The sequence below is a fragment of the Nerophis ophidion genome, linkage group LG16 (assembly GCF_033978795.1).
Source record: "Nerophis ophidion isolate RoL-2023_Sa linkage group LG16, RoL_Noph_v1.0, whole genome shotgun sequence".
Classification (NCBI taxonomy): Eukaryota; Metazoa; Chordata; class Actinopteri; order Syngnathiformes; family Syngnathidae; genus Nerophis; species Nerophis ophidion.
Window position 1 is genome coordinate 22,409,314 of NC_084626.1, and position 18,151 is coordinate 22,427,464.

The 18,151-nt window shown below is 42.4% G+C and overlaps 1 protein-coding gene and 1 long non-coding RNA gene across 3 annotated transcripts in view; one reads left to right on the top strand and one right to left on the bottom strand.

Annotated features, from left to right (window-relative positions):
* Positions 1–18,151, bottom strand: part of LOC133535158 (uncharacterized) — a 122,713-nt gene that overhangs the window by 5,321 nt on the left and 99,241 nt on the right. The window lies entirely within an intron of this gene.
* The window catches only part of pcsk1 (proprotein convertase subtilisin/kexin type 1), a 44,285-nt gene that overhangs the window by 3,856 nt on the left and 22,278 nt on the right, over positions 1–18,151 (top strand). Inside the window, exons 4-5 of the mRNA XM_061874701.1 lie at positions 15,337–15,483; positions 17,559–17,635. Of these exons, the coding sequence (XP_061730685.1) occupies positions 15,337–15,483; positions 17,559–17,635 (224 nt within the window). The remainder of the gene's footprint in view (positions 1–15,336; positions 15,484–17,558; positions 17,636–18,151) is intronic.

Genomic DNA, 18,151 nt, shown 5'->3' on the forward strand with positions numbered 1-18,151 from the left:
GGACTGGGCACACTACTCAGTGGTACACATTGTTACTACTGTTAACACTTGGGACTGGGCACACTACTCAGTGGTACACATTGTTACTACTGTTAACACTTGGGACTGGGCACACTACTCAGTGTAACTACTCGCTGGTACACATTGTTACTACTGTTAACACTTGGGACTGGGCACACTACTCAGTGGTACACATTGTTACTACTGTTAACACTTGGGACTGGGCACACTACTCGGTGGTACACATTGTTACTACTGTTAACACTTGGGACTGGGCACACTACTCAGTGGTACACATTGTTACTACTGTTAACACTTGGGACTGGGCACACTACTCGGTGGTACACATTGTTACTACTGTTAACACTTGGGACTGGGCACACTACTCGGTGGTACACATTGTTACTACTGTTAACACTTGGGACTGGGCACACTACTCAGTGGTACACATTGTTACTACTGTTAACACTTGGGACTGGGCACACTACTCAGTGGTACACATTGTTACTACTGTTAACACTTGGGACTGGGCACACTACTCAGTGGTACACATTGTTACTACTGTTAACACTTGGGACTGGGCACACTACTCGCTGGTACACATTGTTACTACTGTTAACACTTGGGACTGGGCACACTACTCAGTGGTACACATTGTTACTACTGTTAACACTTGGGACTGGGCACACTACTCGGTGGTACACATTGTTACTACTGTTAACACTTGGGACTGGGCACACTACTCAGTGGTACACATTGTTACTACTGTTAACACTTGGGACTGGGCACACTACTCAGTGGTACACATTGTTACTACTGTTAACACTTGGGACTGGGCACACTACTCAGTGGTACACATTGTTACTACTGTTAACACTTGGGACTGGGCACACTACTCGGTGGTACACATTGTTACTACTGTTAACACTTGGGACTGGGCACACTACTCGGTGGTACACATTGTTACTACTGTTAACACTTGGGACTGGGCACACTACTCAGTGGTACACATTGTTACTACTGTTAACACTTGGGACTGGGCACACTACTCGGTGGTACACATTGTTACTACTGTTAACACTTGGGACTGGGCACACTACTCAGTGGTACACATTGTTACTACTGTTAACACTTGGGACTGGGCACACTACTCAGTGGTACACATTGTTACTACTGTTAACACTTGGGACTGGGCACACTACTCAGTAGTACACATTGTTACTACTGTTAACACTTGGGACTGGGCACACTACTCGGTGGTACACATTGTTACTACTGTTAACACTTGGGACTGGGCACACTACTCGGTGGTACACATTGTTACTACTGTTAACACTTGGGACTGGGCACACTACTCGGTGGTACACATTGTTACTGCTGTTAACACTTGGGACTGGGCACACTACTCAGTAGTACACATTGTTACTACTGTTAACACTTGGGACTGGGCACACTACTCAGTAGTACACATTGTTACTACTGTTAACACTTGGGACTGGGCACACTACTCAGTGGTACACATTGTTACTACTGTTAACACTTGGGACTGGGCACACTACTCAGTGGTACACATTGTTACTACTGTTAACACTTGGGACTGGGCACACTACTCAGTGGTACACATTGTTACTACTGTTAACACTTGGGACTGGGCACACTACTCAGTGGTACACATTGTTACTACTGTTAACAAGTGTTCATTGTTGGGGAAAAAACGAAACATTTGTATTAATGACCTTGTTTTCTTACACTTCCGTGTCTCATTTGCAAGTACTGCACTGTACGTGTATTCAAAGTACTTTTAGTATACTTTGTATGCAGTTGCAATTCCGAGACGTTGAAAGTGTTGGCAGTTCTTCACCTTTTGGACCTCGGCGCCCCACTTTTCCACTACAGAGGGGCCCGGGGCCCTCTCAAATATTAACTCTGAATTATTCATCTTACCTTCAATTTTAATCATATTCATTCATTTTCATCTAACCCTGCTCAGTGGTCTAGTGGTTAGAGTGTTTGCCCTGAGCTGGGTAGGTCGCGAGTTTAAACCCCGGCCGAGTCATACCAAAGACTATAAAAATGGGAGCCATTACCTCCCTGCTTGGCACTCAGCATCAAGGCTTGGAATTGGGGGTTAAATCACCAAAATGATTCTCGGCCACCGCTGCTGCTCACTGCTCCCCTCACCTCCCAGGGGGTGAACAAGGGTGATGGGTCAAATGCAGAGGACATATTTCACCACACCTAGTGTGTGTGTGTGTGTGTGTGTGTGTGTGTGTGTGTGTGTGTGTGTGTGTGTGTGTGTGTGTGTGTGTGTGTGTGCGTGCGTGCGTGCGTGCGTGTGTGTGTGTGTGTGTGTGTGTGACCATCATTGCTACTTTAACTTAACTTTACTTTTAACTTAACAACCTTGTCAAATGATGTGAAACCATCTGTTAAGCACAAAGATGATTATTTGTTTTAATGTTTTAGACACAAACCTTTTTCTTAGGTCAGGCTGATTTGAAAAATAAGTATTAACCAAATATACTGCATAATTATATATATATATATATATATATATATATATATATATATATATATATATATATATATATATATATACACTTTATGCTGCCCTTTTTGCTGCAGCTGTTACATATACTGCACATGGTAATTGGGATTTGTTATATATTGTATATATAATATGTAAATATTAAATATATGTTATATTTCATATTGCTACTATTGTACATTTTTACTCTACTTTATACTTTTTGTTTTCACACTTTTTTGTGCCCTCGTGTACATTATTCTTTCCATCATTGGAACTGAGCTACTGTGTGGAACAATTTCCCTTGTGGATCAATAAAGTTTGTCTATTAAGAAGGAAATCATAAATAACAAAAAAAAATGGACATGCAAAACGCTGTGCTATAATAAATAAAGTAAAAATAATAATGAATAGGTTTCTTAATAAAATTAAAGTGCAAAATAAAATACAGCTTTGCCACTTTAGTCATAATTTTGGCACTTGAGAAACTTCTCCATGACTCCAAACTTAGAGGGACACTACTGCCACAAGTGGCATAAAAGTGTATTACAGGGGAGGGGCTGTGCCATGACAGGTGTTTAGAAAAGTAGGCAACTCCGAGTAAAACAATCTTAACTCACAGCTGTTGTCATTTTGCTGCGTTGAGAGTTGAATATTTGTGATGTGTCACACATTGCACTTCTCGTCTTGCTGCTTCCTCCGCATGAGCTCAGCTGCTCCAAGTTTGAACCCACTTGTCTTCTCAGCGTGCTAACGTGTCACCCGCAAAACAATAATAGAAGAGTGAAGCCATTTGCTTAATTGTTGAGGCAGGCAGTGTTGGATGAGATAATCCAACAGGACGGAACACAATGCATTCAATCCCAATTCATCCACAACAGGATTGTTTTTTTTAGTCCACTTCACTCCCTTTTTACTGCCAATGCATGGCAACTTGGCTGGAAACTTCCAGTAAAAAGTGAAAGACGGGAAGTGTTCCGTGCGTTACTCGCTGAGCAAATGCAAGCACTCACAAAAGATGAGGTTTTTGCTGCGAGAGGAGAGATGCAGACATGCAGGCCACCTCCACAAGTGCAGAGAAGGGAGGCGTGGAAGTGTGTAAAAAAAACTCCACAAGTGCAGAAAAGGGAGGCGTGGAAGTGTGTAAAAAAAACTCCACAAGTGCAGAAAAGTGAGGCGTGGAAGTGTGTAAAACACCTCCACAAGTGCAGAAAAGGGAGGCGTGGAAGTGTGTAAAACACCTCCACAAGTGCAGAAAAGGGAGGCGTGGAAGTGTGTAAAACACCTCCACAAGTGCAGAAAAGGGAGGCGTGGAAGTGTGTAAAAAAAACTCCACAAGTGCAGAAAAGGGAGGCGTGGAAGTGTGTAAAACACCTCCACAAGTGCAGAAAAGTGAGGCGTGGAAGTGTGTAAAACACCTCCACAAGTGCAGAAAAGGGAGGCGTGGAAGTGTGTAAAAAAAACTCCACAAGTGCAGAAAAGGGAGGCGTGGAAGTGTGTAAAACACCTCCACAAGTGCAGAAAAGTGAGGCGTGGAAGTGTGTAGAACACCTCCACAAGTGCAGAAAAGGGAGGCGTGGAAGTGTGTAAAACACCTCCACAAGTGCAGAAAAGGGAGGCGTGGAAGTGTGTAAAAAAAACTCCACAAGTGCAGAAAAGGGAGGCGTGGAAGTGTGTAAAACACCTCCACAAGTGCAGAAAAGTGAGGCGTGGAAGTGTGTAAAACACCTCCACAAGTGCAGAAAAGGGAGGCGTGGAAGTGTGTAAAACACCTCCACAAGTGCAGAAAAGTGAGGCGTGGAAGTGTGTAAAACACCTCCACAAGTGCAGAAAAGTGAGGCGTGGAAGTGTGTAAAACACCTCCACAAGTGCAGAAAAGTGAGGCGTGGAAGTGTGTAAAACACCTCCACAAGTGCAGAAAAGGGAGGCGTGGAAGTGTGTAAAACACCTCCACAAGTGCAGTAAAGGGAGGCGTGGAAGTGTGTAAAACACCTCCACAAGTGCAGAAAAGGGAGGCGTGGAAGTGTGTAAAACACCTCCACAAGTGCAGAAAAGTGAGGCGTGGAAGTGTGTAAAACACCTCCACAAGTGCAGAAAAGGGAGGCGTGGAAGTGTGTAAAACACCTCCACAAGTGCAGAAAAGTGAGGCGTGGAAGTGTGTAAAACACCTCCACAAGTGCAGAAAAGGGAGGCGTGGAAGTGTGTAAAACACCTCCACAAGTGCAGAAAAGGGAGGCGTGGAAGTGTGTAAAACACCTCCACAAGTGCAGAAAAGGGAGGCGTGGAAGTGTGTAAAACACCTCCACAAGTGCAGAAAAGGGAGGCGTGGAAGTGTGTAAAACACCTCCACAAGTGCAGAAAAGGGAGGCGTGGAAGTGTGTAAAACACCTCCACAAGTGCAGAAAAGGGAGGCGTGGAAGTGTGTAGAACACCTCCACAAGTGCAGAAAAGTGAGGCGTGGAAGTGTGTAAAACACCTCACAAGTGCAGAAAAGGGAGGCGTGGAAGTGTGTAAAACACCTCCACAAGTGCAGTAAAGGGAGGCGTGGAAGTGTGTAGAACACCTCCACAAGTGCAGAGAAGTGAGGCGTGGAAGTGTGTAAAACACCTCCACAAATGCAGAAAAGGGAGGCGTGGAAGTGTGTAAAACACCTCCACAAGTGCAGAAAAGGGAGGCGTGGAAGTGTGTAAAAAAAACTCCACAAGTGCAGAAAAGGGAGGCGTGGAAGTGTGTAAAACACCTCCACAAGTGCAGAAAAGTGAGGCGTGGAAGTGTGTAAAACACCTCCACAAGTGCAGAAAAGGGAGGCGTGGAAGTGTGTAAAACACCTCCACAAGTGCAGAAAAGTGAGGCGTGGAAGTGTGTAAAACACCTCCACAAGTGCAGAAAAGTGAGGCGTGGAAGTGTGTAAAACACCTCCACAAGTGCAGAAAAGTGAGGCGTGGAAGTGTGTAAAACACCTCCACAAGTGCAGAAAAGGGAGGCGTGGAAGTGTGTAAAACACCTCCACAAGTGCAGTAAAGGGAGGCGTGGAAGTGTGTAGAACACCTCCACAAGTGCAGAGAAGTGAGGCGTGGAAGTGTGTAAAACACCTCCACAAGTGCAGTAAAGGGAGGCGTGGAAGTGTGTAGAACACCTCCACAAGTGCAGAGAAGTGAGGCGTGGAAGTGTGTAAAACACCTCCACAAGTGCAGAAAAGGGAGGCGTGGAAGTGTGTAAAACACCTCCACAAGTGCAGAAAAGTGAGGCGTGGAAGTGTGTAAAACACCTCCACAAGTGCAGAAAAGGGAGGCGTGGAAGTGTGTAAAACACCTCCACAAGTGCAGAAAAGTGAGGCGTGGAAGTGTGTAGAACACCTCCACAAGTGCAGAAAAGTGAGGCGTGGAAGTGTGTAAAACACCTCCACACGCATGTCAAATGTCAAATAAGTGTGTAGAACACCTCCACAAGTGCAGTAAAGTGAGGCGTGGAAGTGTGTAAAACACCTCCACAAGTGCAGAGAAGTGAGGCGTGGAAGTGTGTAAAACACCTCCACAAGTGCAGAAAAGGGAGGCGTGGAAGTGTGTAAAACACCTCCACAAGTGCAGAAAAGTGAGGCGTGGAAGTGTGTAAAACACCTCCACAAGTGCAGAAAAGGGAGGCGTGGAAGTGTGTAAAACACCTCCACAAGTGCAGTAAAGGGAGGCGTGGAAGTGTGTAAAACACCTCCACAAGTGCAGAAAAGTGAGGCGTGGAAGTGTGTAGAACACCTCCACAAGTGCAGAAAAGTGAGGCGTGGAAGTGTGTAAAACACCTCCACACGCATGTCAAATGTCAAATAAGTGTGTAGAACACCTCCACAAGTGCAGAAAAGGGAGGCGTGGAAGTGTGTAAAACACCTCCACACGCATGTCAAATGTCAAATAAGTGTGTAGAACACCTCCACAAGTGCAGAAAAGGGAGGCGTGGAAGTGTGTAAAACACCTCCACACGCATGTCAAATGTCAAATAAGTGTGTAGAACACCTCCACAAGTGCAGAAAAGGGAGGCGTGGAAGTGTGTAAAACACCTCCACAAGTGCAGAAAAGTGAGGCGTGGAAGTGTGTAAAACACCTCCACAAGTGCAGAAAAGGGAGGCGTGGAAGTGTGTAAAACACCTCCACAAGTGCAGAAAAGGGAGGCGTGGAAGTGTGTAAAACACCTCCACAAGTGCAGAAAAGTGAGGCGTGGAAGTGTGTAAAACACCTCCACAAGTGCAGAAAAGGGAGGCGTGGAAGTGTGTAAAACACCTCCACAAGTGCAGAAAAGGGAGGCGTGGAAGTGTGTAAAACACCTCCACAAGTGCAGAAAAGGGAGGCGTGGAAGTGTGTAAAACACCTCCACAAGTGCAGAAAAGGGAGGCGTGGAAGTGTGTAAAACACCTCCACAAGTGCAGAAAAGGGAGGCGTGGAAGTGTGTAAAACACCTCCACAAGTGCAGAAAAGGGAGGCGTGGAAGTGTGTAGAACACCTCCACAAGTGCAGAAAAGTGAGGCGTGGAAGTGTGTAAAACACCTCCACAAGTGCAGAAAAGGGAGGCGTGGAAGTGTGTAAAACACCTCCACAAGTGCAGTAAAGGGAGGCGTGGAAGTGTGTAGAACACCTCCACAAGTGCAGAGAAGTGAGGCGTGGAAGTGTGTAAAACACCTCCACAAATGCAGAAAAGGGAGGCGTGGAAGTGTGTAAAACACCTCCACAAGTGCAGAAAAGGGAGGCGTGGAAGTGTGTAAAAAAAACTCCACAAGTGCAGAAAAGGGAGGCGTGGAAGTGTGTAAAACACCTCCACAAGTGCAGAAAAGTGAGGCGTGGAAGTGTGTAAAACACCTCCACAAGTGCAGAAAAGGGAGGCGTGGAAGTGTGTAAAACACCTCCACAAGTGCAGAAAAGTGAGGCGTGGAAGTGTGTAAAACACCTCCACAAGTGCAGAAAAGTGAGGCGTGGAAGTGTGTAAAACACCTCCACAAGTGCAGAAAAGTGAGGCGTGGAAGTGTGTAAAACACCTCCACAAGTGCAGAAAAGGGAGGCGTGGAAGTGTGTAAAACACCTCCACAAGTGCAGTAAAGGGAGGCGTGGAAGTGTGTAGAACACCTCCACAAGTGCAGAGAAGTGAGGCGTGGAAGTGTGTAAAACACCTCCACAAGTGCAGTAAAGGGAGGCGTGGAAGTGTGTAGAACACCTCCACAAGTGCAGAGAAGTGAGGCGTGGAAGTGTGTAAAACACCTCCACAAGTGCAGAAAAGGGAGGCGTGGAAGTGTGTAAAACACCTCCACAAGTGCAGAAAAGTGAGGCGTGGAAGTGTGTAAAACACCTCCACAAGTGCAGAAAAGTGAGGCGTGGAAGTGTGTAAAACACCTCCACAAGTGCAGAAAAGTGAGGCGTGGAAGTGTGTAGAACACCTCCACAAGTGCAGAAAAGTGAGGCGTGGAAGTGTGTAAAACACCTCCACACGCATGTCAAATGTCAAATAAGTGTGTAGAACACCTCCACAAGTGCAGTAAAGGGAGGCGTGGAAGTGTGTAGAACACCTCCACAAGTGCAGAGAAGTGAGGCGTGGAAGTGTGTAAAACACCTCCACAAGTGCAGAAAAGGGAGGCGTGGAAGTGTGTAAAACACCTCCACAAGTGCAGAAAAGTGAGGCGTGGAAGTGTGTAAAACACCTCCACAAGTGCAGAAAAGGGAGGCGTGGAAGTGTGTAAAACACCTCCACAAGTGCAGAAAAGTGAGGCGTGGAAGTGTGTAGAACACCTCCACAAGTGCAGAAAAGTGAGGCGTGGAAGTGTGTAAAACACCTCCACACGCATGTCAAATGTCAAATAAGTGTGTAGAACACCTCCACAAGTGCAGAAAAGGGAGGCGTGGAAGTGTGTAAAACACCTCCACACGCATGTCAAATGTCAAATAAGTGTGTAGAACACCTCCACAAGTGCAGAAAAGGGAGGCGTGGAAGTGTGTAAAACACCTCCACACGCATGTCAAATGTCAAATAAGTGTGTAGAACACCTCCACAAGTGCAGAAAAGGGAGGCGTGGAAGTGTGTAAAACACCTCCACACGCATGTCAAATGTCAAATAAGTGTGTAGAACACCTCCACAAGTGCAGAAAAGGGAGGCGTGGAAGTGTGTAAAACACCTCCACACGCATGTCAAATGTCAAATAAGTGTGTAGAACACCTCCACAAGTGCAGAAAAGGGAGGCGTGGAAGTGTGTAAAACACCTCCACAAGTGCAGAAAAGTGAGGCGTGGAAGTGTGTAAAACACCTCCACAAGTGCAGAAAAGGGAGGCGTGGAAGTGTGTAGAACACCTCCACAAGCATGTCAAATGTCAAATAATGGCTGGCAGTGCAAGTCCCATGAAATGTTCCCGCTGGCGTATTCCTAGCCCCTTCCTGCTCCGTCACTGAGAGAAATTGTTGTGCAAATTTCACTTGAAAATTCAGCCGGGTGGGACTTTAGTGAAAACACAAATAAATGAAGTAAACAAACACTGAAATAACATTATTTTATGACATTCTGCAAATAAAAATGCATTTGTGTTATATATTTGGGGGCTTTTATTAAATTCATTTAACCAAACCCCAAAACATCTGATAAAATATATTTATTTGACAGCACCTCTTTAAATATTTCTCTAACCTCGTTTTTATTACATTTTTTTAAAAAGAGGAAAATAAGACATACTTTGGCTAGGGATTGAAGTTTATAAAATGTCAGGTTTGGTGACCAAACTCCTCAAGGCGATCATTGTCATGAAATGAAGTGAATTATATTTATATAGCGCTTTTCTCAAGTGACTCAAAGCGCTTTACATAGTGAAACCCAATATCTAAGTTCCATTTAAAGCAGTGTGGGTGGCACTGGGAGCAGGTGGGTCAAGTGTCTTGCCCAAGGACACAACGGCAGTGACTAGGATGGCGGAAGCGGGAATCGTACCTGCAACCCTCAAGTTGCTGGCACGGCCACTCTACCAACCGAGCTATGCTGCCCCATCATGATATTGTGCTCAAAAATGACTTTTACACACACTGACTTCCTTTAAACAAGTTTTATCCCAAATAAATCCATAATTAAGCAAAACACACATAATCCAAAACATTAAGTATTGTTCTCATATTTTTGGGAGTATTTGAATATGTTCATCTTTTTTCTGTTGTAACTTGTCTTTGAGTGGTTCTTTTTATTACAGGCAAATCGGGTGTTGTTGATTAAAAGGAAAGGTGTTTTCATTACGTTAGCAACCTATTTACATTTTCTTGTAATCAGACACTATTTTCAGTATATTAGATGCAATCTCTACTTTAGCTGCAGTTTTCTTCAGGAGGGTCACCTGGAAAAAATATATATATATATTAGCATTTAAGCTAGCTAGCGATTAGCGTGCTATCTGCTACTCCAGGAAATGAGTGAGTTTTCCATCACGGTCTTACGATAATACCGATTTGTAGCATTAGAACTAACCAATCATTTATCATTGGAACTTGAATCCTTACATCCTTGCTGAGGTTGGACTTCACCATAATCCTCATAATATATTATTTGCTATAGAAATTATAGTACAACCTTTTTGAAAGAGGTTACAGAATCCTGGAATGTTAATCTAATAAAAGAAAATAGAGCGACCCCAACAAGAGTGAGGTAGACATACTTATTGAATACAAGACTGAAAAAAGGAAAGTCAAACATTTAAAAAAGCAACAGTATCAATTATGAGAATATTATCAATAATAATAATATTTTTAATACAAAAATGTGTTCATTAAATAAATTGCAAAAAAATAGATTCTCGAAAATGATTAATTGATTTAGACTCAGAATAAACAGAAACACTGATGCACATAATCAGGTTTCATCAAACATATATTAATGTTGTTGCCCTAGGGTAAACTGGCTAACACATGGCACACTGACAAAGCTTAACCCATTGTTACTATAACAATCTACAAGGTTAATATAGCTGGCTTCTCTTTGTTCCCCTCCATTTATCTCTCTTTTGTATCTCTACTTATCTTTACATAAATGTATTGTTGCATTTGAAACAGTTGTATTGTTGATAATAGAAGTAATTATTGCTGTTATTATCATCATTCATGATCAATAGTGATATTTCTATTTGTATTTGCATTGATCCATCTTGTCCCTGCAATTTCTGTCATCCTCTTTTGTCTCTTTCATCCCCGCCTGCTCCGGCCCGGCTGCACCAAATAATAATATAAATATATTTCATAAAGTCCAATCCAAATAAGACAACATGAGAAGTATCCCACACTTCTCTTGTGTAAAGTCAATGTGGAGAGCAGATATAGATCATCTACATCAGGGGTGTCCAAAGTGCGGCCCGCAGTCATTTTTTAACGGCCCTACTGTACATTTTAAAAAATCAATTGAAAAAAATTAAAAACATAAAAAGTGATATAAAAGAGCAAAAAGGTGAAATTTAACAAGAAAATGTTGCAATGCTTTAATAACACAAAGTTTCTTTCTTTAAAAAAATAATAATGAATCAAAATCAATGTCATATAGAATTATTGACTTCAATTACATCGCATTAAATATTCCACTTTGAGATATTTTGGGGGGAAAATGTTGCAGTTTTTTTAAAGAAGGGCCTAAAACAAACAAACAAAACATAAACAACAATAAAACTTAAAATTGACGGATGGATCTGAAGTTGATCTCCAGATTATTGTGCTTAAAGTAAACGGTAAAAAAAAGTATAATTTATTTTTTAACACTTTAATGAGTAGGACACTTTTGGATCCACAATTATTTTAGTGTGATTTGTTTTGAAGTGTCATTGCTCAAAAAATAATAATGAATCAAAATGTGAATTGTGAAGTGAATTATATTTATATAGTGCTTTTCTCAAGTGACTCAAAGCGCTTTACATAGTGAAACCCAATATCTAAGTTACATTTAAACCAGTGTGGGTGGCACTGGGAGCAGGTGGGTAAAGTGTCTTGCCCAAGGACACAACGGCAGTGACTAGGATGGCACAAGCGGGAATCGAACCTGCAACCCTCAAGTTGCTGGCACGGCCACTCTACCAACCGAGATATGCCGACTAAAATTAAGGCTCCAATTATTATATGATCTCAAATATTCCACCTAAAAAAGTTATTGGGTGAAAATATTGGATATTTTGTGTTTTTTCCATTTTCAAAACTTGAATAATAATGAAAATAATAATACTGAATAATGACACATTTTTAATATTTTTTTGGACCAAAACCCTTTGGGGTCCCCAGGATCCTAACTGAGTGGAGGCCTGAATGTATATTTGTACACATATATTGTATTGGTTTTTAAAATAAGAAATATCAAAAGGGCCCCCGCTTGCTTTGATTTTTCAGTGTGTGGCCCTCAGTGGAAAAAGTTTGGACACCCCTGATTATACAACATGATTTGCCTGAGAGGCTGGACAGGACAAACAAAGAAATCAAAAACAGAATTGGAATAAATAAAAATGGTGATTTGCTTCTGAATTTATTGTTGAGCGGCGTTGTGTTTTTGTGAAGAATGGGAGTCCACTTTGAAGAAAGGCCAGTCCACCTGTGTCAGACACCTGCAGTCACCTCACATGAGTCATGGGGACAAGCAGGTGGAGCAATGATGTCTTCCAACAAAGGATAACGAGGATGTTAACGACCACGTCGCCCTGACTCACCACTGAAGGATGGAAAATGTTTGCCCAATTGTTACCTCGTTTGTGACGTGTGGCGACGTGGACGAGGGGGGCGGCGGCTGAAAGTGAGCACGATGACGTTGGTGGATGTTTGCTTTCATCTCGGAGGGGGAGGGGCTAGCTGTGTGATGGTGGACTTGAACAGGATGACGCTTTATCCCGACATGAGTGGCTGGCTGGAAATTATAACGGCTGTGACTCATCGCCTGCATGGCGTGTGTGTGTGTGTGTGTTTGTGTGTGTGTGTGTGTGTGTGTCTGTGTGTGTGTGTGTGTGTCTGTGTGTGTGTGTGTGTGTTCTTGTATTTCCACCCATTTCGAGACATTAAGAAGGAAAAGTATCTTCCATATGAGGTGTGAACAAGTGATGACATAAATCCTGCTCCCAATAACATTGCACCTAATAGAGAGCCAAAGACTAGAGTCTGTGAACATTGCTCCAAAGTCAGGATATTTGGTTGATTTAATGTGCATGGAAAAGTAAAGATTGACAGGTGCAAAGGCAGCAATACATGATCAAGAAAGACGGCAGCTAAAGAAAGACTTCCCTGCTAAAAAACTCGCAAGGTGAACAGCTGACTTGACCACTTCTGGTGCTGACATAAGACGAGCCATGTGAGCATAGGATGAACTAATTAATACACTACACTACTAAGACTAAAGCGGCCATTAACAGTCAGCTTCTACAGCTGGGTTGCCCAAAGTGCGGCACAGCAGCCATCTTTGGTCTGTTACTCCTTTGTCATGGGCCTTAAAGGGAACATTATCAGCAGACCTATGTAAGCGTCAATATATACCTTGATGGTGCAGAAAAAACACCATCTATTTTTTTAACCGATTTCCGAACTCTAAATGGGTGAATTTTGGCAAATTAAACGCCTTTCTGTTTATGGGTCTTTTAGCGATGACGTCAGAATGTGACGTCGCTGAGGTAACACACCCACCATTTTCATTTTCAACACATTGCAAACATTAGGTCTCAGCTCTGTTATTTTCCGTTTTTTTTACTATTTTTTGGAACCTTGGAGACATCATGCCTCGATGGTGTGTTGTCGGAGGGTGTAACAACACTAACAGGGAGGGATTCAAGTTGCACCACTGGCCCCAAGATGCCAAAGTGTCTGCCGCCAGACCCCCATTGAATGTACCAGAGTGTCTCCACATTTGACCGGCGATGCTAAGACAGACATGGCACAGAGATGTATGGATAACCTGCAAATGCATTTGCAACGATAGTCAATGAAATCACAAAGGTGTTTTGTTGATGTTGACTTATGTGCTAATCAGATATATTTGGTCGCGGCGTGACTGCTAGCTAATCGATGCTAACATGCTACGCTAATCGATGCTAACATGCTATTTACCGGCGGTGCTAAAGCAGACATGGCACAGAGATGTATGGATAACCTGCAGATGCATTTGCAACGATATTACGTTTCCTTCCACCCACATTTAATGCGAAACAAACACTTACCAATCGAATGATTTAAGTTGCTCCAGTGTCAAAAGATGCGAAAGTCCTGATTGTTTGGTCCGCACATTTTACCGGTGATGCTAACGCAGCTATTCGGCCATGCTATGGCTATGAATAGCGTCAATAGCTATTCGCTCAATAGCTTCAGTTTTTTTCTTCAATATTTTCATACTCCAACCATCTGTTTCAATACATGCGTAATCTGTTGAATCGCTTAAGTCGCTGAAATCAGAGTTTGAATCTGAGCTAATGTCGCTATATCTTGCTGTGGTATTCCCATTGTTTGTTTACATTGGCAGCACTGTGTGACGTCACAGGGAAATGGCCAGTGTCTTCGCAGAGAGCCGAAAATAAGGCACTTTAAAGCTTTATTTAGGGATATTCCGAGACCGGTAAAATTTTCAAAAAAAACATTAAAAAATACAACAAGCCACTGAGAACTGTTTTTTATTGTTTTTAACCGTTTTGAAATTGTGATAATGTTCCCCTTTAAGGAACTGCTGAAAAAGGTTCATTATGTCTTCTTGTTCATATACTTTTTCAAATGTTCTCATAATAAGAACATATTTTGGGCATATTGGATGTAATCATTACCTGACGTGTTTGGACTGTCATCTGCCGTCTTCACCTGACCACTGTGACGTCTTGCCTATCAGATTAGATTAGATAGTACTTTATTTTTTCCGTCAGGAGAGTTCCTTCAGGAAAATTAACATTTTCAGCACAATCCCATTCAAGATCAGACAAACATTACAGGGAGACAGAACAGGATCGCTGACAGGTCTGCCGGCTTCCAGCGCCCCTTACAAAAAAAGATGAGATACAGGTAAACAAGGGGGGGGGAATAGAAGATAAAAGTAAAATTAAAAAATCAGCTCTTCTTATAGGCGTGGCCAACCAGGCAGACCCGTCAAGTCTACCTGGTTGCCCCCCACCCCCGCCACTTGATGGTTAATGGAGGAGGGAGTCCCAGGTATGCTCCCTCATCCCCGTTGATGGGCCGCTTCCTTAGTTCCGTTGCCTCTTTAATCCTTCGTTTGAATTTGTCACTTTCTGTGCCGATGATTCTGCCGTTGTCCCGGTCCACCATGTGGTTATTTATTTTGCAAGGATCTGATATGGCGGATTTTAAGATTTTTGTGTGAGGCTTCTTGTAAACCTTCTAGTGGTCTCTTTTTTACATTCTTTCTGATGTTCTCTGGGTAAAGATTCCAGCTAATATACCGAAAATATGCTCTGATCACAAGAACATTAGAAAAAGTAGATAAGGAACTGGCCTAAACAGCTCTGGGGGCCCTTAGAGACAAAACAAAGAGTTTACTTGCGGACATAAGATAAAAGCAAGGAGGTGAGGAGAAGACAGTCTATGGGAAAATAGGAGCTGCTTTAAAGATGACTAGGGACGAGAAAAGCAGACTTGAAAGTATGTGAAGGTCACACATTGCTGGGCAGGTGTGGCACTTGAGGGCTGAAAGATGCAGAGAAGCTAGCAGGAGTGGGCTCGAGTCGCCACGAGCTCCCGGGAAAGGTCACCCAGTGGATGAGTCTGAGACAATCTTAATGGTCTAACCTTTCAAAAGACACGATAGTGTTTAAAGAGCCTGTTGTATTGTGAAGAAGTCCTTTTGTGTCCCGGGCAGCAAGACACCAGGACGTCGTCCTCGCTGCCCAAACTGGACCTGCACGTCATCCCCGTGTGGCAGAAGGGCATCACCGGCAGGGGAGTGGTCATCACGGTTCTGGATGACGGACTGGAGTGGAACCACACCGACATCCACTCCAACTACGTAAGAGACAGTTTCCATGGAGACGGCTCAGACTGCTGTTGCCACGGCAACACTGACGGTGACACTTTGCGAGGCGAAGTCGTCAGCGGGAGTGTTTTACACGGCAGCCTTTCGCCTTTTTTCTCACTTCTTTATACAAACCTCTTTTCCATATGAGTTGGGAAATTGTGTTAGATGTAAATATAAACAGAATACAATGATTTGCAAATCCTTTTCAAGCCATATTCAGTTGAATATGCTACAAAGACAACATATTTCATGTTCAAACTGATTGGCATTTTTTTCGTTGCAAATAATCATTAACTTTAGAATTTGATGCCAGCAACACGTGACAAAGAAGTTGGGAAAGGTGGCGATAAATACTGATAAAGTTGAGGAATGCTCATCAAAGACTTATTTGGAACATCCCACAGGTGTGCAGGCTAATTGGGAACAGGTGGGTGCCATGATTGGCAATAAAAACAAAATGCTCAGTCTTTCACAAGAAAGGATGGGGCGAGGTACACCCCTTTGTCCACAACTGCGTGAGCAAATAGTCAAACAGTTTAAGAACAACACTTCTCAAAGTGACATTGCAAGAAATTTAGGGATTTCAACATCTACGCTCCATAATATCATCAAAAGGTTCAGAGAATCTGGAGAAATCACTCCACGTAAGCGGCATGGCCGCTAACCAACATTGAATGACCGTGACCTTCCATCCCTCAGACGGCACTGTATCAAAAACGGACATCAATCTCTAAAGGATATCACCACATGGGCTCAGGAACACTTCAGAAATCCACTGTCACTAAATACAGTTTGTCGCTACATCTGTAAGTGCAAGTTAAAGCTCTATTATGCAAAGCGAAAGCCATTTATCAACAACATCCAGAAATGCCATCGGCTTCTCTGGGCCCGAGATCATCTAAGATGGACTGATGCAAAGTGGAAAAGTGTTCTGTGGTCTGACCAGTCCACATTTCAAATTGTTTTTGGAAATATTTGACATGGTGTCATCCGGACCAAAGGGGAAGCGAACCATCCAGACTGTTATTGACACAAAGTTAAAAAGCCAGCATGTGTGATGGTATGGGGGTGTATTAGTGCCCAAGACATGGGTAACTTACACATCTGTGAAGGCACCATTAATGCTGAAAAGTACATACAGCTTTTGGAACAACATATACTGCCATCTAAGCGCCTTTTTCATGGACGCCTCTGCTTATTTCAGCAAGACAATGCCAAGCCACATTCAGCACATGTTACAACAGCGTGGCTTCGTAAAAAAAGAGTGCGGGTACTTTCCTGGCCCGCCTGCAGTCCAGACCTGTCTCCCATGGAAAATGTGTGGCGCATTATGAAGCGTAAAATAGGACAGCAGAGACCCCGGACTGTTGAAGGACTGAAACTCTACATAAAACAAGAATGGGAAAGAATTCCACTTTCAAAGCTTCAACAATTAGTTTCCTCAGTTCCCAAACGTTTATTGAGTGTTGTTAAAAGAAAAGGTGATGTAACACAGTGGTGAACATGCCCTTTCCCAACTACTTTGGTACGTGTTGCAGCCATGAAATTCTAAGTTAATTATTATTTGCAAAACAAAACAAAAAGTTTATGAGTTTGAACATCAAATATGTTGTCTTTGTAGCATATTCAACTGAATATGGCTTGAAAAGGATTTGCAAATCATTGTATTCTGTTTATATTTACATCTAACACAATTTCCCAACTCATTTGGAAACGGGGTTTGTATATGTGTATGTATGTATATATATATATATATACATATATATACATACATACATACATAAATGTATTTATATATATATATATATATGTATATATATACACATAAAAGTATGTATGTTTATATATCTATATATATATATATATATATACAGATATATAAACATACATACTTTTATGTGTATATATATACATATATATATATATATAAATACATTTATGTATGTATGTATGTATATATATATATATATATATATATATATATATATATGTGTGTGTGTGTGTGTGTGTGTGTGTGTGTTTGTAAATGACATCATACTTTATTTCCTGTATTTGTTCTTCCAAAGGATCCAGCAGCCAGCTACGACTTCAACGACAACGACCCGGACCCATTTCCCCGATACGATGCCACCAATGAAAACAAGTAAGTTGACAAAGCAGAGGAAACATTCTCATCACTGCTCATTTCTGACATTTGGCAAATATGGCGTCATTTTAGCAATGGAAATGATTTGAATGAAGATATAAAAGACTTCCCTGTGGTGTAGATCTGTGGTTCTCAAATGGTTTCAAGCAAGAACCAGCCGAGAAAAGACTTGGCTCTCCAAGTAATGACCAACATTACAATACAGTCTGTTTAACATTACTGGCCACTGTAACACTACACAGTTTGAACAGTAACACTGTCTTTGTAAAATAAAACACCGTCCTTAAATAATGTGTAAAAATAATCAAATATATTTAATTAAATTATTCTTTGGCGTAGATCAGGGGTGTTAAACTCAATGTACCTGGGGGCCACTGGATGCAGAAACTGGGTGAGGCTGGGTCGCAAGAAAAGATTTCTTAAAAAATTCCAACATGCACTTTTTAATGAATTCACCTTCTTTGAATGGCTTTCCCGCCCTAGCATCGTACTTGCCAACTCTCGCGACCTTTC